General features: G+C 40.7%; 1 protein-coding gene across 1 annotated transcript in view; it reads right to left on the bottom strand.

Annotated features, from left to right (window-relative positions):
- CFAP251 (cilia and flagella associated protein 251) overlaps positions 1–21063 on the bottom strand; it is a 62544-nt gene that overhangs the window by 36652 nt on the left and 4829 nt on the right. The window contains exons 4-9 of the mRNA XM_075996525.1: positions 16262–16402; positions 12943–13052; positions 6852–6963; positions 6531–6611; positions 3367–3444; positions 1900–1950 (exon numbers count right to left, since the gene is read on the bottom strand). Of these exons, the coding sequence (XP_075852640.1) occupies positions 1900–1950; positions 3367–3444; positions 6531–6611; positions 6852–6963; positions 12943–13052; positions 16262–16402 (573 nt within the window). The remainder of the gene's footprint in view (positions 1–1899; positions 1951–3366; positions 3445–6530; positions 6612–6851; positions 6964–12942; positions 13053–16261; positions 16403–21063) is intronic.

The following is a 21063-nucleotide window of genomic DNA, read 5'->3' on the forward strand; positions in this document are numbered from 1 at the left end:
CTGAAGGTTTGCTAAGAGCAAGTGAAGGGTTATGTACTGTGTTCAATTAAACTGTTTAAAGCAAGTGAAAGAGTAGATAATCACTGTTATACCTGTTAAACTTCTCTTACAGAGGTTTCAAAGACTGATAAAGAAACTGATATCTGTTGTGAGCAAAAACATATTCCAGTTGTAAAATATCATAAAATAATTCTCCCTTTGATCATAAGATATTTTCCTATCAGTAGAAATTATGTAAGCACTGTACATAGAAATGCCCTAAGAAAGACTCCTTATTAAATTTGCGCTATGTGAAATAAGGCACTAGGCCATCTTTCTTAGCATCTGAGAGATGAAGTATCAAAAGAACACAGAGCAGTGATAAAGGTCCCCTGTCGCATAATACAACAAGTCTGCTGCCCAATTCTCTAATTATGCAGAGGACATCCTAGGGTTTACCTCTTCTAACTTGAACATAAGAGGAACAGTAAAATAACTGGTCAAGCAAGAGCATCAAGTTCTTTCTAAGAGCAGCAACGTTTCAATACAAGGCATTTTTATCATTTCAACTTGCAGTCAATGCGCATTATTTATGGATTCTGTATTTTTGAATTCACCTACTTGCTAGAATTTATTCATAACCCTCCCAATCAACACTTATAGCACTTTCATGGTCATTTTGAAGGTTTTCATATACAGAATGGCTAAAAGTTTGACTCATCCAACACAAACATTCCCAGTTGAGGTCAAACAAGGCAATGCTCTGCCTTCTTGTTTCAGCTCTCATATTGTAAACAAGTATCCTTTTGTGGTCAATAACCATGTTGTTTGCATTTGGGGGGGGTGCTTTTTCTTGGTGATTGCAGGACTTATGTTGGCCTCCCCCAAACATAGTGCTAAAGTGCTGTCTAGTGTTTCTAAGCAAAAGAAGGATCTCATGTACCTTATTGCAAAAATACATGTGTTAGATGACCTTCGTTCAGGCATGTTATATATAGCACTGTTAGCTGTGAGTTCAACATTAATGAATCAATGATATATATTAAATATGGTGTCTTTAAACAGAAAACATATATAAAACAAGGTTAGGTATTGATCAGTTGGTGAAAATGTGATCAGAGGCTCACAGGAACCTAATCCTGTATTTGCCCTAGAAGCAATGGTTCAGTATTTGCTAATTTAGTGTTTGCAGAGACTTTATAGAACATAACTATATAATAATGACAAGTGACTGTAGTTTTTGGTACTTTAATTTCTAAAAAACAAAGTTTGCAGACAGAATATTTTTTCCTTGTGTCCATCCATCTCATTTTTTTTTTCCCTTTTAGCATGCATGCCCTCTTAATATATTCCTACAAATCATACCAAGAGAGAAGAAAAGAAGCAGAAAAATCATCATAAAGTGCTCACTGAGGGCAGAGCGCATGGGTATCAAATGCAGAAAATGCGACAGGAGACAGAACTCAAGTTCCACTTCAGACATAATAGCCTAAGGTGAGCAGGCAAGATGAAATGTTCTCTCAACATCTGGTTCACCACCTTCCTACTGACTTTTAAATATGTAAATACTCAATGTCATTGTTTATTACTCTGAAACTGAGCAGCTTTATAAGGATCCACTCATGTTCAGCTACTCTACTTACACCACTTCAGATCAACTTTTGTTCTCTGTTACTATGTACATATGCATTGTAAAAGCCAACATATTTTTTTCTCAGTAACATTTTATTTTTAACAATATTTTCCTTATTTTCAACTGACAATTCAGTATGGATAAAGGACCTGAGTAAAATCTTTCAAATTATTTCCCAACGGTTTAATATCAAGATGTACAAAGAACAGCCTAAAGCAACTATGCTTGCACATACATATTTATTCTCCACAAAATAGGATGTATAAAAATGCAGCAGGCATACTCACTTTTTCTGTTAAAAGTGGGGCACTGTGAGTAAGTGTCCCTCTCTCTTCATTCTGATAAGTACAGAAAAAATAATCACTACTAAAAAAAGACCTGGTTTCCAAAAGAACTACATAATAACAAAATCAAAACAAATACATTGAAACAGGTCAGAAACTTGCAATTTCTATACGTTAAGAGAACTTGTTACCTCAGGGAACATCTAAAAACATTCTGAAAGAAAAGTAAATATATAAAAAATACCACAAATGATAGTGACTTTACATGGCAGTTAATGCAAATTTGAATTGGACATTAATAAGGCTTTAGAACTATAATAAATACCTGAAGTAATGAATATCACTGACAATCAGTGATTCAATGTGTTTTCGTTTTTGCTTTGCAATTTTTTTATTGAGATAAAATTCACTTAACATAAAAGCAACCATTAACCAATATAAAGTGCATAATTCAGTGGAATTTAATATATTCACAATGCCGTGCAACCACCATTTCTATCTAGTTCCAAGACATTTTCATCACCCCAGAAGGAAACCCTCTGCCCATTGAGCAGTCATTTTCTATTCCCTGTGTTCCCCAGCCCCTGACAACCCCATATAAATGGAATCATACAGTATGTGACTGTGTTTGTCAGGCTTCTTTTATTTAGCATAATATTTTCAATGCTCATTCGTGTCATGGCATGCATTGGTACTTTATACGATAATATTCCATTGTATGGATACATCGTATTTGTTTACCTATTCATCAGTTGATAGACATTTGGCTTGTTTCTACCTTGTAGTTATTGTAAATAGTGTTGCTGCTATGAACATTTATATAAAAGTATTTGTTTGAATGCCTGTTTTCAATTATTTTAGGTATATACCTAGGAATTGCTGAGTTAGATGGCAATTCTATGTTTGATTTCTTTTTTATTTATTTTTTAAAATTTTTTTGTAGAGGTGGAATTTTGCTATGTTGCCCAGGCTAGTTCAAACTGCTGGCTTCAAGCAATCCTCCACGTTGGCCTCCCAAAGTTCTGATATTATAGGCATGAGCCACCATGCCCAGCCTAATTTCAATGTTTTTTTCATCTCATGATTTTGCCCTGTGGTGGTATATATATCACCAATCTGTTTGCTAATTTCTTAGTTCTAACAGGGAATAAAGTCCAAGGTCTCAACAAATCCTATATATTAGACTTGTTAAATATATTCAAATAAGTATTTGCCTCATTACTTTAAAACAATTAAATTATCTACTTCTGATTTAATATGCTAATATGCTAGTCCAATGGGACTAAAATAAATACTATAATTAAATCAAAACATTTTAATATATATTCATTGTTTCCTAAGTGGAGATACTATATTGTTACATTATCAAACATCTGTACTCAAAGAATGAATATACACTTGTATATTTAAACAAATCAAATCACTTGTATATTTAAACAAATTTAAACAAATCAAAACATTTCTACTTACCCACAAATAATATATTGCCTGTGTTTTACTATTGCTCACCAATTCTTTATTATTTGCTGGATTAAAAATAAGGTACTTCTGAAATATAAAGTATGGAAATATATCAATGATAATAAATTTTCTGTCTCTCTCTGGTTAAGCTGAATGTTAAAACTAAATAATAATTTTAATTAAAATAAATGAGTAGGAATGTAAAACAGAAAAGACATGGCATTTGGTAAGCAATAGGAATATCATTTAAATACTGGTTATTAAAATGAATAGTGTCAAGTGTGTTGCCGTCTAGCCTTATTTATTATAATTCATCATTTATAAATTGTAACAAGCTAAAGTAATCCAGTATTCATCAGTAACCTTTATTCTATGTCCTTTTGGACAAAGACAGCTGCATACACATTTCTAAATTTGACAGGACCACACGACATCTTGGAGTGAATGCAAGATATTGGAAGAGGTTTCTGATTCCTGCCAAGATGGTGAATAGCATGAATTGGTGGCTCCCTTCCTAAAAATCAACCTTGCAGAAACCATGGAAATGGGGGAAACACTAAATACAGAAACAAAACAATAAGAGCAACAGTGTGGGTAACCATAAGTCCTGTGTCTTGAAATGTGTGTGGGACGTGGGTGGCTGCAGCCTGAGGCAAGGGGCTGCAGAAGGCAGTGTTGAGGGACAGACTGAAGAAAAGCTTTTCAAGGTCAATTCCTAATGTTTCCACCCCATCTCCACACCTATTCCTAACCCATCACTTGCTGCATCACTGCAGGAATATAAACTACCAATACCAGTGTCCAAGAATTAATATCAGGACAGCACAAAAGCCTGGGTGGGATGAAGAACAGACAAAGCAAAGTGTATGGACAAGACCTCACAAAGACCTCTGGCCGGGGTGACAGAATGAGACTCTGTCTCAAATAAATAAATAAAATATATTTTAAAGAGACCAAATATTTCTTGCAGGAAAAAAAGTGAAGGAAGATGAGGAAGTAGAGAAAGCAAGTGGAGACAACTCCTCTGAGCAGTTTCACTGTGAAGACAAGCAGAGGCCAGAGATGTGGGGTCAAAAGGAGTTCTTTAAAGACAGGTGACACAAAGCATGTTTCTGTGCTGATGGGAATAATGACCCAGAGAGGGAGAGGTGACAGCTGCAGGAGAGGGCCCTGGGTAAGTGGGAGGGGAATCAGAAATTAAAGAAGACATAAATAAATAGCAAGACACCCTGTGCACTGGCCCATCATGGCAATCAGAGGATAAAAGAGAAGACAGTGAGTGAGGTTGGAAGTAGGTTGCTGGCCTGGGAGTGACAACAGACCAGTGTTTGTATCTGATGGCTTCCTTTTTCCCAATGACATATGAGAGCTGGTCGTCAGCTAGGTGAGGGGAAGGGCTGTGGGAGTAGTGAGGAGATGAGAACTGTCATCCTTGGGGACAGAGAGAGGCTACTAGGACAGGCAGGCAGTGCTGAGAGCCCTTTTGAACTTTATGAATGGATTCAAGGTCAAATGAGTAAGCTCAGCTGGGTAGTTCTCTTCAGCTTCTTGTACCCAGCTATGATTATGGGTACAGACAAGGCTGATGGTGGAGTTTATCCAGAGTTGGGGTGCTTTTGTAGCACTGCCTCATAGTACTTTCTGTGATGATGGAAATGTTCTATAATTTCTGCTGTCAAATACGGTAGCCAACAGCCACATGTGCCTAATGAGTTCTTGAAATGTGGCCAGTGAAACTGAGGAACCCAATTTATACTTTAATTTCATCTTAATCAATTTAAATTTAAATAGTCACATGTATCTGGCAAAGTTGCAGGATGCAAAATCAACACACAAAAATCAGCTGTGGCTGGACACAGGGGCTCACATCTATAAACCCAGCACTTTGGGAGGTCAAGGCAAGAGGAGTGCTTGAGACCAGGAGTTCAAGAGCAGCCTGGGTAACATAGCAAGACCCCATCTCTACAAAATATAGTAAAAAAAAAAAAATTAGTTAGGCATGGTGGTGAGCATCTGTAGAGGCTGAGACAGGAGGATCCCTTGAGCCCAGGAGTTCAATCTATGATCTATGATCAGGCCACCGCACTCCAGCCTGGGTGACAGAGACCCTATCTCAAAAAAAAAGAAAAATCAGCCGCCTTTCTATATATTAGCAATGAACAATCTGAATAGGAAATTAAGAAAACAATTCCATTTACAATAGCATCAAAAAATGACAGAATACTTAGGAATAAATTTAACCAAGGAAGTGAGAGATCCGTACACTGGCAATTACAAAACATTGCTGAAGGAAATTACAGATGACATAAATAAATAGCAAGATATCCTGTGCTCATGAACTGGAAGGCAATACTGTGAAGATGACTGATCTACAGATTCAGTGCAAACTCTACCAAAATCCCACAGGTGTTTTTTGCAGCAATAGGAAAGATCCATGCTAAGTAGCCATGTTGGTGGTGGCTGCTGCATTAGCGCAACATCAAGAAGAAGGTTTTCAGGGGCAGGAGGAATGTCGCGGGGAAAGGAGAGAAGATGGGAATAAGGCTGCATCTATTTACCCAAACTTTCTGCTGGGGATTTAGATCCTGCCAGCCAGTTGTGTGCTTATAACAGTGCCTGGCACAGAGCAGGGACTCCATAAAAGTACAGTGAAATAAGGGTGCAAGGATGAACGAGACAATGCACAACAGCAGAGAGCAGTGATGCAGGACGTCAAGAGACCTAATGCAAACTTTCTGGGTGTCCTTGGCAAGTGACCTCATGTAAATTGAGAGTAATAATAACTTCTTTATATAGCTCACAAGTCAGCTACAAGGTTAGAAGTAGGTAAGAGCATGCTGCTTGAATATGAAAGGCTGCTAGCTGGGTGACTTCAGACAAATTATTTAATAATTAATAATAGTATTCCACAGATATTAATATCATCTTGCTAGCATATTTGCATGGATTATGTGAGACAACGTAAGTAAAGAGTTTAGCAGAATCTGGCATATAATAAGTGCTTGAAAAATATTAGCTATTATTATCAGAGATAAAATGAGATTAGGGGTATGAAAAGTGCTTTTGTAAAGCTCTATGGCACCATAATAAAACTCCACTAAAACAAAAAGTAGGTTTTGACCTGGCGTCAGTGTAACTTTACATTCATGTTTACAAGCTCAAATTGAACTCACCTGAAAACCATATTCTCCGGGGAGTTTGAGAGTACATGCCGGCGTGTCCACTGCTAAAGTCCACTTCCAGACGCACACTACCTGTAAATGATAGCAGACAGAGGGGCATGAGAAGGTCTCTGAAGGCTGCTGAAGCAACTTATACCTCCTGTGGTGACCCTGCAACTTCGAGTAACTAAGCAAAGTACCACCAGCTAAGCCACAAGCAGAGAGGCCCTGACTGTGCAGTGGAATCTGACTGTCTGCTGAGAATGTCACTGATGTCACACGGACTGTGCAGAGCTGCCCAGCTTGCTGAGGCTGACCCAAAGGGCCCCTTACCTGGATTTCAGCATCTGAGATGGTTGCCAGATACTTGGCGTCGAGGGTCATGGCTATTGCCCTGATGCCGTTCCCTTCTGGGCAGCTGTCAAATATTGTGTGCACGGGAATACTGCAAAACAGGACAAGGAGGAATAGCACTTGCCGAGGTCTCCCTGATTTCCCAGAGGGGTCTGGAGTAGGTGAGAGCTCAGCTAAACCCTTCAAAAACATAACAAAATGTGGCACATCCATACAATGGAGTATTATTTAGCCATAAAGAAGAATGAAGCACTGACACGTACTACAACATGGATGAGCCTCGAAAACATGATGCTGAGTGAAAGAAGCCAGACAAAAAAGGTCACATATTGTATAATTCCATTTATATGAAATGTCCAGGGTGGACAAATCCACAGAGACAGAAAGTAGATTGGTGGTTGCCAGAAGCTGGTTGAGGAGAGAGAAATGAGGGATGACTGATAATGGCTGCAGAGTGTCCTTTGGGAGTGATGAAACTGTTTTGGAACTAGATAGAGGTGATGATGGCTGCACAATAGTACAAATGTACTAAATGCCACTGAACTGCATACTTTAAAATGGTTAAATTTTATGTTATGTGATTTTTACCTCAATAATAATAATAAAAATGTAGCCTAACTCAGGGAAGTATGCAAATGTGCTGTTTCCATTCTTCATAAGCTCTAGTCTCTCAGTCACTTATTCCTGGGTGCCAATCCTGTGCCAGGTTGTACCAGGCATGAAGGATTCAAACATGAAAAAAGATGACTAGGGCAAGGTCCCAGCTTCATGGAAACGGGCACTCCTCCTACATAGGCGGGAACGTAAATGAGCACAACCTTTCTAGACAGCAGTTTGGCTGTATCTATCAAAATTTTCAATGCATACACCCCATGGCCCAGTAATTCCACTCCTACAACTTCTTCCTAGAGAAATAACAGCAAAAGCAAACACAGATCAATGAAAATTCATGGTCATTGTGGCACTGCTTCAATAGCAAAAATGAAACAACATGAATATTCATTAATACACGATATACAAATTGCTGAAAAATATTATGGCACAACCATATAATGAAAAACCATGCAGGGCACAGTGGCTCATGCCTGTAATCCTAGCACTCTGGGAGGCTGAGGCGGGAGGATTGCTCCAGGTCAGGAGTTCGAAAGCAGCCTGAGCAAGAGCAAGACCCCACCTCTACTATAAATAGAAAGAAATTAATTGGCCAACTAATATATATAGAAAAAATTAGCCGGGCATGGTGGCGCATGCCTGTAGTCCCAGCTACTCAGGAGGCTGAGGCAGGAGGAGGATTGCTTGAGCCCAGGAGTTTGAGGTTGCTGTGAGCTAGGCTGATGCCACGGCACTCACTCTAGCCTGGGCAACAAAGTGAGACTCTGTCTCAAAAAAAAAAAACATGCAGCCTTCGAAAAGAATGAGATAGATTAGGACAGTGACCAAAATTTTGTCAAAAAAGCAAATTACAAAACAAAAGCATCATCTGGATCATATGGGACGGGGAGACACAGAGAGATAGAGAGTGTGAGTGTGTGTGTGTGTATCAGAAAATTCTGGAGGAACAGACTGCAAACTATAAACAATGGTTACTCTGGAGATGGGTTTTGGGTGAGGAGGAACTTTCATTTTTTATTTATACCCTTCTGTACTGTGTTACTGGCAAGACTTAGAATTGTATGATCTAGACAAAGCCTCGACATATGCAGAATTTAATTAGATGAAATTTGAATATCTAAGACAGCCAAAGAATGCAAGCAGCAATGGAAGCAAGGATGGAAGCAAGCTGTCTGTGGAAGGAGGGGTCAGCTGACCTCTATTGGAATGGAAGAGCAGGCAATAGATAGCGGGACTTAAACCAGGAATGTGGGCTATGTGACTCCTGTTTTTGTTGTTGTTATGGAGTCCTTGTCACAGTGAATATAAACAGGCCTCAGGATGTCATGTCAGTGTCCCAATTGTCTAGAACCAAGTCTGCGTCCCAGCTGAGAGCCTCTGGTTCTCCATCACATGAGAAACTTCATCCCACTGAGAAGTAGCCCCAAAAATTCACCTGGGAAGGCAATCCCAAAATTGTTGGGAATGACACAATGAAATCCTTAGTGGGAAATCGTATCTTATCCCTGGAAATAATTAGAATTAAATATGGAGAAGATAAAGTCATCGGATCTATACCATTAACATATTTGTGACAAGAGAATTTGTTCATTTTTTTAGGAATGTGTGATGTTTAAGTGAATTTGACATACCAGAGTCCCTAACACATTAGTGATTCTAATTTAAAATATGTAGTTGATTTAGACTTGTGATTTTAAATTGAAATCGTATTAGGTTTATAAACAATATTAGAACACTTAAGAGAGCTTAAGATTTACTATATTTATGTCTAATTTACTATATTTATAAGAATTACTTAAGTATCGGTGAAGGATCTGTTTGTTAATCAGACTACTAAACAACTTAAAAATGAAACTGAATATATTAAATTTCTAAATGCAGTTTAAAAATGTTTAAGAGGAGTTAATAACCAAATTTGTAAGTGGGGCTAAACATTAATCAAAGCCTCCTCAAAGGTGATTGCAAAATATGCTAGATTTATAGAGTAAGATTTTTAAGTTGAATGAAAAGCTTAAGGAAGAACTACAGTTTTTAATCTGTCAAATAAAGTGAATATTAATTCTAAAACCAAAGCAACCTCTCAATTATCTTTTCTGGGTCCCAAAGTCATCATTTGGGATATCATAAAACTCATATTGACATAGCATTTGAATTGATACTGCTTTTGAATTGGCTTTCCTTTGTAATTTTTTTTTTTTTAAAATCACCATCCTCAGTCTAGTAGGGAAATAGCTTCAAAAATGTAAAATAAGTCATGGATCAACAACAGAAGGGGGCTGTCTGGTGAGGGGCTTCCATCAGCAAAGGCTTTGGAAAAGAGACACACATGAGGGACTTCCACCCTTCTGCTGGCAGACTTTGCAGACTTCCTATTGCATGAGATAATAACTTTCCCTAGTAGTTAAGTTGGATGTTCCATGACTTGCAGCTGAAAGCATGCATAACAACGGCGGATGACGGCTAAGCACGCAGGCAGGGGCATTTCTCTTTCTAGGGCTCCTCCAATACAAGGTGTATATTCTCTCTCCGTAGTAGGCTGGTTTGGCAATGGGCAGGCTCTGAAGGGTTTCAATCAGAGAGGGGCGACACCATCTGATTTATGATTGGGAAAAGATCACACTGAAAATGTTGTGGAGAAAAACCACGTGATGATGTGTAAATATATGTAATTAAAACAATAGCAAATGTTCTGGAAGGAAACACACCAAATTGATTACTTCTAGAAAGAGGACTGGATTGGAAATGGTAGCAAATGTTTTCTATTAAAATGTATTATTTCCATTAAATGTAACAGTTTTTCATTAAAATGTATTAAAATTATTTTTAAAAAGTCAACAGATGAATGAATAAACAGAATGTGGTATATCCATGCAATAGAATGTGATACACCCATAAAAAGGAATGAAGTACTTATGCACGCTGCAACATGGATGAACCCTGAAACACTGTGCTAAATCAAAGAAGCCAGATGCAAAAGGCTACATATAGTTTGATTAACTGATATAAAATGTCCAAAATAGGCATATCTCTAGAGACAGAAAAGAGATGAGAGGTTACCAGGGACTGGGGGCAGGGGAGAATGGGGAGTTCATCAATATAGAGTTTCTGTTTGGAGTGTTGATTACACCAAACCACATCCCCACATTTCAAGTTCCCAGCCCCATTTCCAAACATCCTCAATAAATAAGCCAGCCTCTGGCTTTAGAGCTGCTGCCCAAAGTGATGTGCCCAGCCTCACGATATCCCCCAGTGCCTAGGTGCCTTCTTGCCTACCACTTCTCAAACTATCTGTGGTGAAGGACTCTTTAAAAATTTTTCAATCCACTGCAGCAGACCTATACATTCACAAAACAGAAACATCATAGCAAAGTCAACATGCTATACACGTTGACAGATCAGCTCAGTCTGTGACCACACTGTGAGTGGCACTGCTCTAGCCCTCAGGGATTTCACCACTCCCTATCTGATACACTGTCAGAAAAGGGACCCGAAAAACTGAATTTTAGGATTTAGGAAGAATGGCAATAAAAGACGACAACCTTGATATCCAGAGAGACTCCCCCATCCAGCCTGTCGCCAGCAGGAGGGAAGGAGGGAGACAAGTTACCAAGCAGACACAGGAGGGTACGGAGCCTGGCTCTTCGGACCTGGGCTCCAGCGTCAGAGAATCCGTAGACTGTCGACACCCATCAGCCCCTGGGCTGGTCTCGGCAATACTTGATTAAAATAAGCATACTATTTACCCAAGTTAGGAAGGCTACTGGGACTCTTATTTTAGCCATCAAAATGTGTCAAAAGGCTATGATATTCTTTCACTAAGCACCGGATTGTTGCAAAAAAAAAGAAAAAAAAAGAAAAAGAAAAAAGAAAAGAAATTAAAGAAGAATTAAAAAAAAAATAAAAGGCTATGATAGTCTTAGCACAAGAAAGACGTCAGACATATTCTAATAGAAGGGCACCCTACAAAAATCCCTGACCAGCATTCCTCAAAGTTGTCAAAGTCTTCAAAAACAAGGAAAGTCTGAGACACTGCCACAGCCAAGAGGAGCCTAATGAGACATCACAACTGAATCTAATGTATCCTGGATGGAATCCTGGAATAGAAAAAGGATATTAGGGATGAACTAAGGAATTCTGAATGCCCTCTGGATGTTAATTAGTAACAAGGTATCAATATTGGCTTATTAGGCCAGGCTCAGTGGCTCACACCTACAATCCTAGCACTCTGGGAGGCCGAGGGGGGCAGATTGCTCAAGGTCAGGAGTTCAAAACCAGCCTGAGCAAGAGTGAGACCCTGTCTCTACTAAAAATAGAAAGAAATTAATTGGCTAACTAATATATAGAAAAAATAGCTGGGCATGGTGGCACATGCCTGTAGTCCCAGCTATGTGGGAGGCTGAGGCAGGAGGATTGCTTGAGCCCAGGAGTTTGAGGTTGCTGTGAGCTAGGCTGACGCCACGGCACTCACTCTAGCCTGGACAACAAAGTGAGACTCTGTCTCAAAAAAAAAAAAAAAAAAAAAAAGTGTCTATTAATAAAAAAAGAGGAAACAGTGGGCGATGACCAGTGGGGAGTTGTTAGAATTAGAGGCTGCACAGAGACAGCAGCTTTGGAAAGTCTCCTATCACGAATAAATCTAAAACCACCACAGGGCAACATGATTGAACACACCCAACAAGAAATCTTTCAACAGAAGGGAAGGACGGGCAGCAAGAAGCACGAAACATGAGTAGAGAGCTGGGGCGGAGGGAAACACTTGGTGGTGACCATTAAGACCTGTCCAGAAGAGTTTGAATGTAGCCTGGGCAACATAGCGAGGTCTCCATCTCTTAAAAAAAAAAAAAACAGGCCGGGCATGGTGGCTCACGCCTGTAACCCTACCACTCTGGGAGGCCGAGGTGGGCGGATTGCTCGAGGTCAGGAGTTCAAAACCAGCCTGAGCAAAAGCGAGACCCCATCTCTACTATAAATAGAAAGAAATTAATTGGCCAACTAATATATATATAGAAAAAATTAGCTGGGCATGGTGGCGCATGCCTGTAGTCCCAGCTACTCAGGAGGCTGAGGCAGCAGGATCACTTGAGCCCAGGAGTTTGAGGTTGCTGTGAGCTAGGCTGACACCACGGCACTCACTCTAGCCTGGGCAACAAAGTGAGACTCTGTCTCAAAAAAAAAAAAAAAAAACTGCCCAGAAGAGGTAGCCTGACCTGTGACTAGAAAATCCATCCTTGTAAAAGTAAAGTTTCTCATTGTCAGTGAGCGATTTGGCATTTGGTTTATGTTTTGTACTTACATGAGCTGAGTTAGCATGAGTCAGCCTTCCCCTAGCCCAGTCTACTCTGGAACACCAACAAACCAAGTTTCTAGGCACTAGCATTACTCATTCTTGGGTAGTCAAAGTGGCAGATAGTCTAAAGAAATTGGGGGGCGGGGGGAGAAGTGATTGCACAAGGCCTACCCTGTAAAGGAGTCCCATATAATTATCAGGCAGTCTGGCCCTTTGTCTGCTGTGGCAATCCACCGCCTGTCTTCACTGATGCAGAGGCAGGAGATAACATTAGCATGGCCCTATAGAAATGGAGAGAAAATGTTTTGAAACATCCAGGATGCCGCCCAGCCCTGGGCACCATCAGGAAAGGCTGGGCCCCCACGGAGGTCTGAGTTTCTTTCAGCACTTATCTGGCTAAAAATTCCCCTCCTGCTGGCTTTCCCTGGGGTTCTTCCATCTCCTAGTGGATGGTTTTCAAACTTCCTCTCCCTCCAAACACCTGAAACATAAGCTATACTCCCCACAGCAACCGTGGCTCCCCAGGGGTCAAGACATGTACCCAACTCCAACCCAGATGTCAGTGGGTATAGCTCAGGGGTCCTGCATCTGACTGCAGATCAAGAGAATAAACATTGGGCCCCGGTGTTCTGGGCCTTCATTAAAAAGGATTTGTTCTATAAAATTTAGATTCAGTCAAAAGGCTGCACTCATGAGTCCACAAGGCCACATTCTGGGCTCTTTCCCCACCAGCCATCCTAAACCTTTCTGCCAGCCTCATCCCCCTAAAACACTATTCACTTAAAGTCACTGAGCAGCTCTGGGACAATAGGCTCCTCACCGGTCTCTCTACTTCCACTCGCATCCTCCTATCATCCTTTTCCCCCACAACAGAGGAATCTTCTAGAAACATAAATGGCAGCACTTCCTGTTGGGAAATAGCCCCCATTTCCCTTGTACTTCATCTCTCTTCCTCACTCTGTACCAGCCACACTGGCCTTCTTTCTGGGCCTCCCACACAAGGCCCAAGCACTTGGAGCTCTATCTGTCTGGAATGTTATTCCCCTAAACTTTGTTTGGCTCACTCTCATCTTTTTTTTTTTTTTTTTTGAGACAGAGTCTCACTTGTTGCCCAGGCTAGAGTGAGTGCTGTGGTGTCAGCCTAGCTCACAGCAACCTCAAACTCCTGGGCTCAAGCAATCCTGCTGCCTCAGCCTCCCGAGTAGCTGGGACTACAGGTATGTGCCACCATGCCCAACTTTCTATATATATTAGTTGGCCAATTAATTTCTTTCTATTTATAGTAGAGATGGGGTCTCACTCTTACTCAGGCTGGTTTTGAACTCCTGACCTTGAGCAATCCACCCGCCTTGGCCTCCCAGAGTGCTAGGATTACAGGCGTGAGCCACCACACCCGGCCTCATTCTCATCTTTCAAGTTTCACCAGAAACGGCAATTTTTTCATCCATGACTACTCCATCTTTAGATAAATCTCTCTCCCTGACTTCTCTCAGAGCATTTTCAGATTTCATTTGGAGCACTGGTTACAGTTTGTAATCACATATGTATGTGTTTACTTGTTTAATGTCTGTCATCTCCACAGTAAATTGCAAGCTCTGAGAGAGCAGGGAATAGATCTGTTTTGTTCATGACTACAGACCCATGGTCTGAAACACAGTGGCCGTGATAAATATTTGTGGAAGGAATGAATGAATGGCCAAGGCCATTGCCAACCACCTGACCCTGGCGAGGCTGGACTCCTTCCTCTCAGCCCCTCTGCACGTCCCTGCTCCTCTGTGACTGAGCCTGCCGACAATCTCTCTCACCTGCCTCCGCTGAAACCACTGTGTATGCTCACTGCCACACAGTCAATGAAGCTCCGAAGGGAGCTGCTTGCTGATTTTGTCATCTGTATTTCTGGACTTTTAGAGAGTAAATTCCTTAAGTTGTGCCCAGGTATCCCGGATCCCCGGCACAATGCTGAGTACTGACTGGGCTCCTGGTAAATACTTCGCGATGTTTTTCATGAGTGTCGACTAAGGAAGATCCTATAACAACACACGTCAACTGAAAGGGTAACATGGAACTGTTTATCGGGTCCACTAGTAGAAAGTCGGATACTAAGAAATAGGACATTTGGATAGGTTGATGTTAAGAATGAAAGGAGGTGGCTCACGCCTGTAATCCTAGCTCTCTGGGAGGCCGAGACAGGCGGATTGCTCAAGGTCAGGAGTTCGAAACCAGCCTGAGCAAGAGGGAGACCTCATCTCTACTATAAATAGAAAGAAATTAATTGGCCAACTAATATATATAGAAAAAATTAGCCGGGGATGGTGGCACATGTCTGTAGTCCCAGCTACTCGGGAGGCTGAGGCAGGAGTTTGAGGTTGCTGTGAGCTAGGCTGACGCCACGGCACTCACTCTAGCCTGGGCAACAAGTGAGACTCTGTCTCAAAAAAAAAAAAAAGAATGAAAGGAGGACTGGAGTGGCGTGAGGAGGGCAGGCATGTGGGACATGTGGGGGAGGCTCAAAGAGGGTGAAAGTAAGCAGAGCTGCTTAAGGGAGGGAGGGAAAAGAGGACAATTTAGTACTTTCTTACTTACTTAACACCTACTGAATACTTTTGAGTTAGGAGACCTAGATATGTCATGTACTAGTGCAGTCTTGGACAAGTCACTTAAATCACTCAGGGCCTCAGTTTCTTCTTTTATAAAATGAGTATATTAACACCCACTTCTCAGCATGGTTATAAGGATCACAGCCCTTTGAGAACTGGAGGAGTCTGTGTGTCCATCAGGTCTGCGTCCCTGATGAGCTGCTGCCCTTCTTTGTTGAATCACAGTTCTGTGGAGACATGAGCTATGCTGCCCACATGTTTGCAGAAATGTAAAAAGTACAAATGTTTAAAATGCTTGTAACTATAAAATTAAATCAGTTGTTGTTTGTAAGCTGGTTCTGATTAGAATCAGAGAAACAATGGGCCATAATATGTGCTTCTGAAGACAGATTTGGGCCGGGAGCGGTGGCTCACGCCTGTAACCCTAGCACTCTGGGAGGCTGAGGCAGGCGGATTGCTAGAGGTCAGGAGTTCAAAACCAGCCTGAGCAAGAGCAAGACCCCATCTCTACCGTAAATAGAAAGAAATTAATTGGCCAACTAATATATATATAGAAAAAATTAGCCAGGCATGGTGGCGCATGCCTGTAGTTCCAGCTACTCAGGAGGCTGAGGCAGCAGGATCGCTTGAGGCCAGGAGTTTGAAGTTGCTGTGAGCTAGGCTGATGCCACGGCACTCACTCTAGCCTGGGCAACAAAGTGAGACTCTGTCTCAAAAAAATAAATAAATAAAATAAATAAATAAATAAATAAAGACAGATTTGCTGTGGCTCAAAGAGAGGGAGGAAAGCAGTACGGTGATATAACAGAGTCAGCTCTCGAGGTACAAAACAAAATGCTACACACAAGCTAAAGATGACCTCTTTTACCTGCAAGAAGAAAAACCCTGCATACCTGAAGGTGGTACTGATTATTCCTGGAAACGTTGTAGATGACCGCACTGTGAGCACACACATACAGAAGAACTCTCTGGTTTTTCTCTCGAATGTAGTAAACAGGAAGAGAGCTGTTCCATCCAAACGACCAGGTCATGGTCTGGAAGACAAAGGTAAAAACCAGCACACGATACAATGTGCCGAGCCCAGCACTATGGCTCCAGATGCTCCTGGCATGAGTCGCTGGAGGAGGGGGATTTCTTATCAATAGTCCAGTGAAGGGAAAACACTCTAAGAAAGTCATCAACAGCATGCTACAAAATGGATGAATCTTGAAAGGGTGATGCTAAGTGAAAGAAATAGTGATGATGGTTGCACAACCCTGTGAGTATATTAAAAACCAATAAATTGTATTCTTTAGGGCCGAGCGTGGTGGCTCACGCTTGTAATCCTAGCACTCTGTGAGGCCCAGGCGGGAGAACTGCTCAAGATCAGGAGTTCGAAACCAGCCTGAGCAAGAGCGAGACCCCGTCTTTACTAAAAATAGAAAGAATTAATTGGCCAACTAAAAATATATAGAAAAAATTAGCCGGGCATGGTGGCGCATGCCTGTAGTCCCAGCTTCTCGGGAGGCTGAGGCAGGAGGATCACTTGAGTCCAGAAGTTTGAGGTTGCTGTAGCTAGGCTGATGCCATGGCACTCTATCTAGCCTGGGCAACAGAGGGAGACTCAGCCTCCCAAAAAATAAAAACAAAAAAAAGTTAAAGGGGAAATTTCATAGCATGTAAATTATATCTCCATTGAAAAAGGAAAGAAAGTCTTCAACAACAAATTAAAAAAACTTTCTATTCTTCCACTCTCAAGGACCCAGACCTTGCTTAGTACCAGCCACACAATGAACACTTAATGTTGTGAAATTCCATTTACTTCCTAAAAGCATGTAGAGTGGATAAGTTATAATGAAATCATTAAATAACTTTATAAGAAAGGCAATTAATTACTTAGCTGAGTATTTATTCTTTTTCTTTTTTTTTTTTTTTTTGAGACAGGGTCTCACTTTGTCGCCCAGGCTAGAGTGAGTACCATGGCGTCAGCCTAGCTCACAGCAACCTCAAACTCCTGGGCTTAAGTGATCCTATTGCCTCAGCCTCCCAAGTAGCTGGGACTACAGGCATGTGTTACCATGCCCGGCTAATTTTTTCTATATATTTTTAGTTGGCCAATTTATTTCTTTCTATTTTTGGTAGAGATAGGGTCTCACTCTTGCTGAGGCTGGTTTCAAACTCCTGACCTTGAGCGATCCACCCACCTCAGCCTCCCAGAGTTCTAGGGTTACAGGCATGAGCCACTGTGCCCGGCATGACTACTGCTTTTAATTTTAATTTTGTGTTAACAGTCTTTTATAAAAATTAAAGATAAACAAACTGTAGCACATCCAGACAATGAGAATATTATTCAGCAAGAAAAAGAAATGAGCTAACAAGCCACAAAAAGACATGGAGGAATCTTAAATGCATATTGCTAAGTCAAAGAAGCCAGTCTGAAAAGGCAGTATATTGCATGATTCCAACTATATGACATTCTGGAAAAGGAAAAGTATGGAGGCAATAAAAAGATCAGTGGTTGCCAGGGCTCAGGGCAGGAGGGAGGGATGGAGAGGTAGAGGACAGGGATTTAGGGCAGTGAATCTTCTCTGTGCGATACTGGAATGGTGGGCACACATCGTTATACATTTCAAGGCCCACACAATGTACAACACATAGAGTGACCCTAATGTAAACTATAGACTTTGGTTAATAATAACATAGCAATATTGGCTCATCAACTAGCAAATGCACCACCCTAATGCAAGGAGTTAATAAAAGTGAAAACTGGAGAGGAATAAGGCACAAGGGAGTATGCGGTCACTCTCTGTGCCTTCAGCTCAATTTTTCTATAAACCTAAAACTGCTCAAAAATAAAGTCTATTAAAAAATTAGCTAAGGCCAAGTAATGAAATGCAGTAGAGCACTGAAAGTGATGGGTAAGTGGTGAGCTGCTGAAAATCAGTGAGTTATATTGGAGTACAGAAACAAAACCTGGTAGGTTTCCTTTCTTATCTTTGAACAATCATTATAAAGTTAAATTATTTCTCCCCAAGACAGACACAGCAGGTAACGTGGCCGATTTCTCTCTCTTACATTTTTCATTCCCCATCCTCTCCTGTCTCCATCTGCTCATTCCCTATAATTTATATTTATATTTAGATCTCTTATTGTGTGGGTGTGAGTGGTAGAATTATGGAATCATAATTGTCTCAAGCTGCAACTTCTAGGAACAGAATTATTTAATATTTGGCTAGTTCTTAAAAGCTGATTTATTCAAATGAAATTGTTCTTTTGGAAACTTGCTAATCCTAAAAGGATCATATTATTCATCCTGGAAATTAATTTTGCCATGTAACAAATTAGTTATAAAAAGAAAACATTCCTAAACATCCTAAGCAGACTCCTGTCTTCAGCTACAACAGCTCTTCCAAAGTCAAAACTAGGCTGACTTCACTCAGTAGTAACAGAAATACCTTCCTCAAGCAGTGCTGACAACTACTGAAATCACATAGTATTAATCATCATGTTTTGCACCAGTTTTAACATTCATGACAAATGATCATGGACATAACCACCTCTTACATCAATATTTTTCTAAAACATGGTAACCTAGAAGACAAAATGGATTTATATTTATATTGTCAGAAGTGGATTTCACTAGATTTGATACTCATGAGATTCCTGCTCCTAAACACCTTGTTTCTTGGCCAGAGATAGGATCCACAGTTAGGTCTATTTACCATGAGCACTGTGAGCTACTACAGGCCTTTGGACTAAGACAGGGGACCCCAAAGATGCTGCAGGCACAGGGAAGATGGAGGAGCACATTCACTGTAGGATTTTTTGTGAGAGTAAGAAACTAGAAGCAACATAAATTGGCCACTGAGAGGAGAATAGTTAAATTTAAAAAGCGGGGCCTGTAATCCTACCACTCTGGAAGGCCAAGGCAGGAGGCTCCATCTCTTGAGGCCAGGAGTTCAAGACCAGCCTGAGCAAGAACAAGACTCTGTCTCTACTAAAAACAGAAAAAATTAGCCAGGCATGGTAGTACACACCTGTAGTCCTAGCTATTCATGAGGCTGAGGCAGGAAGATCATTTGAGCCCAGGAGTTTGAGGTTACAGTGAGCTATGATGTCACCACTGCAATCTAGCCTGGGTGATAGACTAAGACCCTGTCTCAAAAAAAAAAAAAAAAAAATTAAAAAGAAGACGTGGAGATACATGCACTAATGTAAGAAACCTTCAAAGACATATTAAGTAAAAAAAACATTTTGCAAAGATGCATAATATCTCATTGGTGACAATGCAAAACAAAACCTAAATGTGAACACATATACACATATGAGCACACAGATAACGTGTTTGTATATGCACGAAAAAGTCAGGAAATATACAATTAGACTGAGTAGTAACAGTAGTTATCTCAGGCAAATGAGACTGAGGTGGGAGTGTGTGTAGGAAGAGGAATCTTTGCCTTCAGACATGTATATGCTATCTGAATTTTTTACAAAGAGCACTTAATATTTTTAACAAAAAGAAAAGATAATCAAGGAGGAAAAGAAGGAAAGTAATAGAAAAAGAAGAAGAAAGAAAATATAGGCAAAAAGCTAAAGAAATTTCAGGAGGCTAAGGTGTAAGGATGGCTTAAGTTCAGATCCAGCCTGGATAATGTATTAATGACAAGACCTTGTCTGTAAAAAAATAAATTAAAAAGGAAAAAAAGCTAAAAAAATCTGCAAAGGAAGACAGTCTAGAAAAGTTTTCGTTCTACAGTGAGACCAAGGCTAACAGAAGACCCTACACTGGGGAGTAGCTCTTGTCACATGCAGATAGCTGGGGCCATGACACCAAGGCTACATGTTCTCATCAGGAATATTACTTGATTTCTTGTTAGCTGGCTAACAGGACAAAGGTCTTCATGGACCCTAAAACTCAATTATTCTTTCTCTCAAGCTGAGCAATTACAAGCTACAGGAGAGAACCTACAATTTCACTGTTCAAATCTGCAGAAAGAAGGTTTTCAATTGTCTGCATTTCCCACTAGACATCTTTCCTCCATCATCATCATCATCATCATCGTCATCATCACACAGTTGTTAACACTTATCAAGTGCTCACTATGAGTTAGTGACTACGTAAAGTACTTTATATACACTTAATCACTTCCAAATCTTCCAAAGAATCTACAGGAGAGAATTTTTTTTAAAAAAGGACGAATCCTAGGAAACAATTTTCAGAAAGTAGCAGATGGAGGAAGAAGGAAAAAAACCTCTCCTCTTCCTTCCCGTGGTAAATGATAATATTTTTATTCCTCGCAGATGGTGCCTCCCTGGAATATTTTCAGCAGCAGCAAAGGCAGACTCTTTTGGACTGCCTGCGGCTTTTCACGGTGGCTTTCACCCTTGCCATGCCTTTCGCTCTGACCTCTTGGGATGGATGGTTTTGGAGCATGTAAACATATCAAGGCAGAAGAGTGGAGGCAAGAAGGGGAAGGCGAGGAATTGGTGGGATGAAGGAGTATTACAGTGAGAGAGAGAGGAAAAAAAAGGAGGGGAGAAGGGGTGGGAAGGAAAAGGAGAGGGTGGGGAGGAAGAAGAAGGAGAGGAAAAGAGATGGAAAAGAGGAGGGGGGCGGGAGAGCGGTCAGTTTTGAGTCTCCCAAGTGAAATAGCACCCTATGCAACAGGCAAACTATGTCTGGAATTTCCTGCCTGCTGAGCAACACTATTGAACC

The sequence above is a fragment of the Microcebus murinus genome, chromosome 22 (assembly GCF_040939455.1).
Source record: "Microcebus murinus isolate Inina chromosome 22, M.murinus_Inina_mat1.0, whole genome shotgun sequence".
In the NCBI taxonomy this organism is placed as follows: domain Eukaryota; kingdom Metazoa; phylum Chordata; class Mammalia; order Primates; family Cheirogaleidae; genus Microcebus; species Microcebus murinus.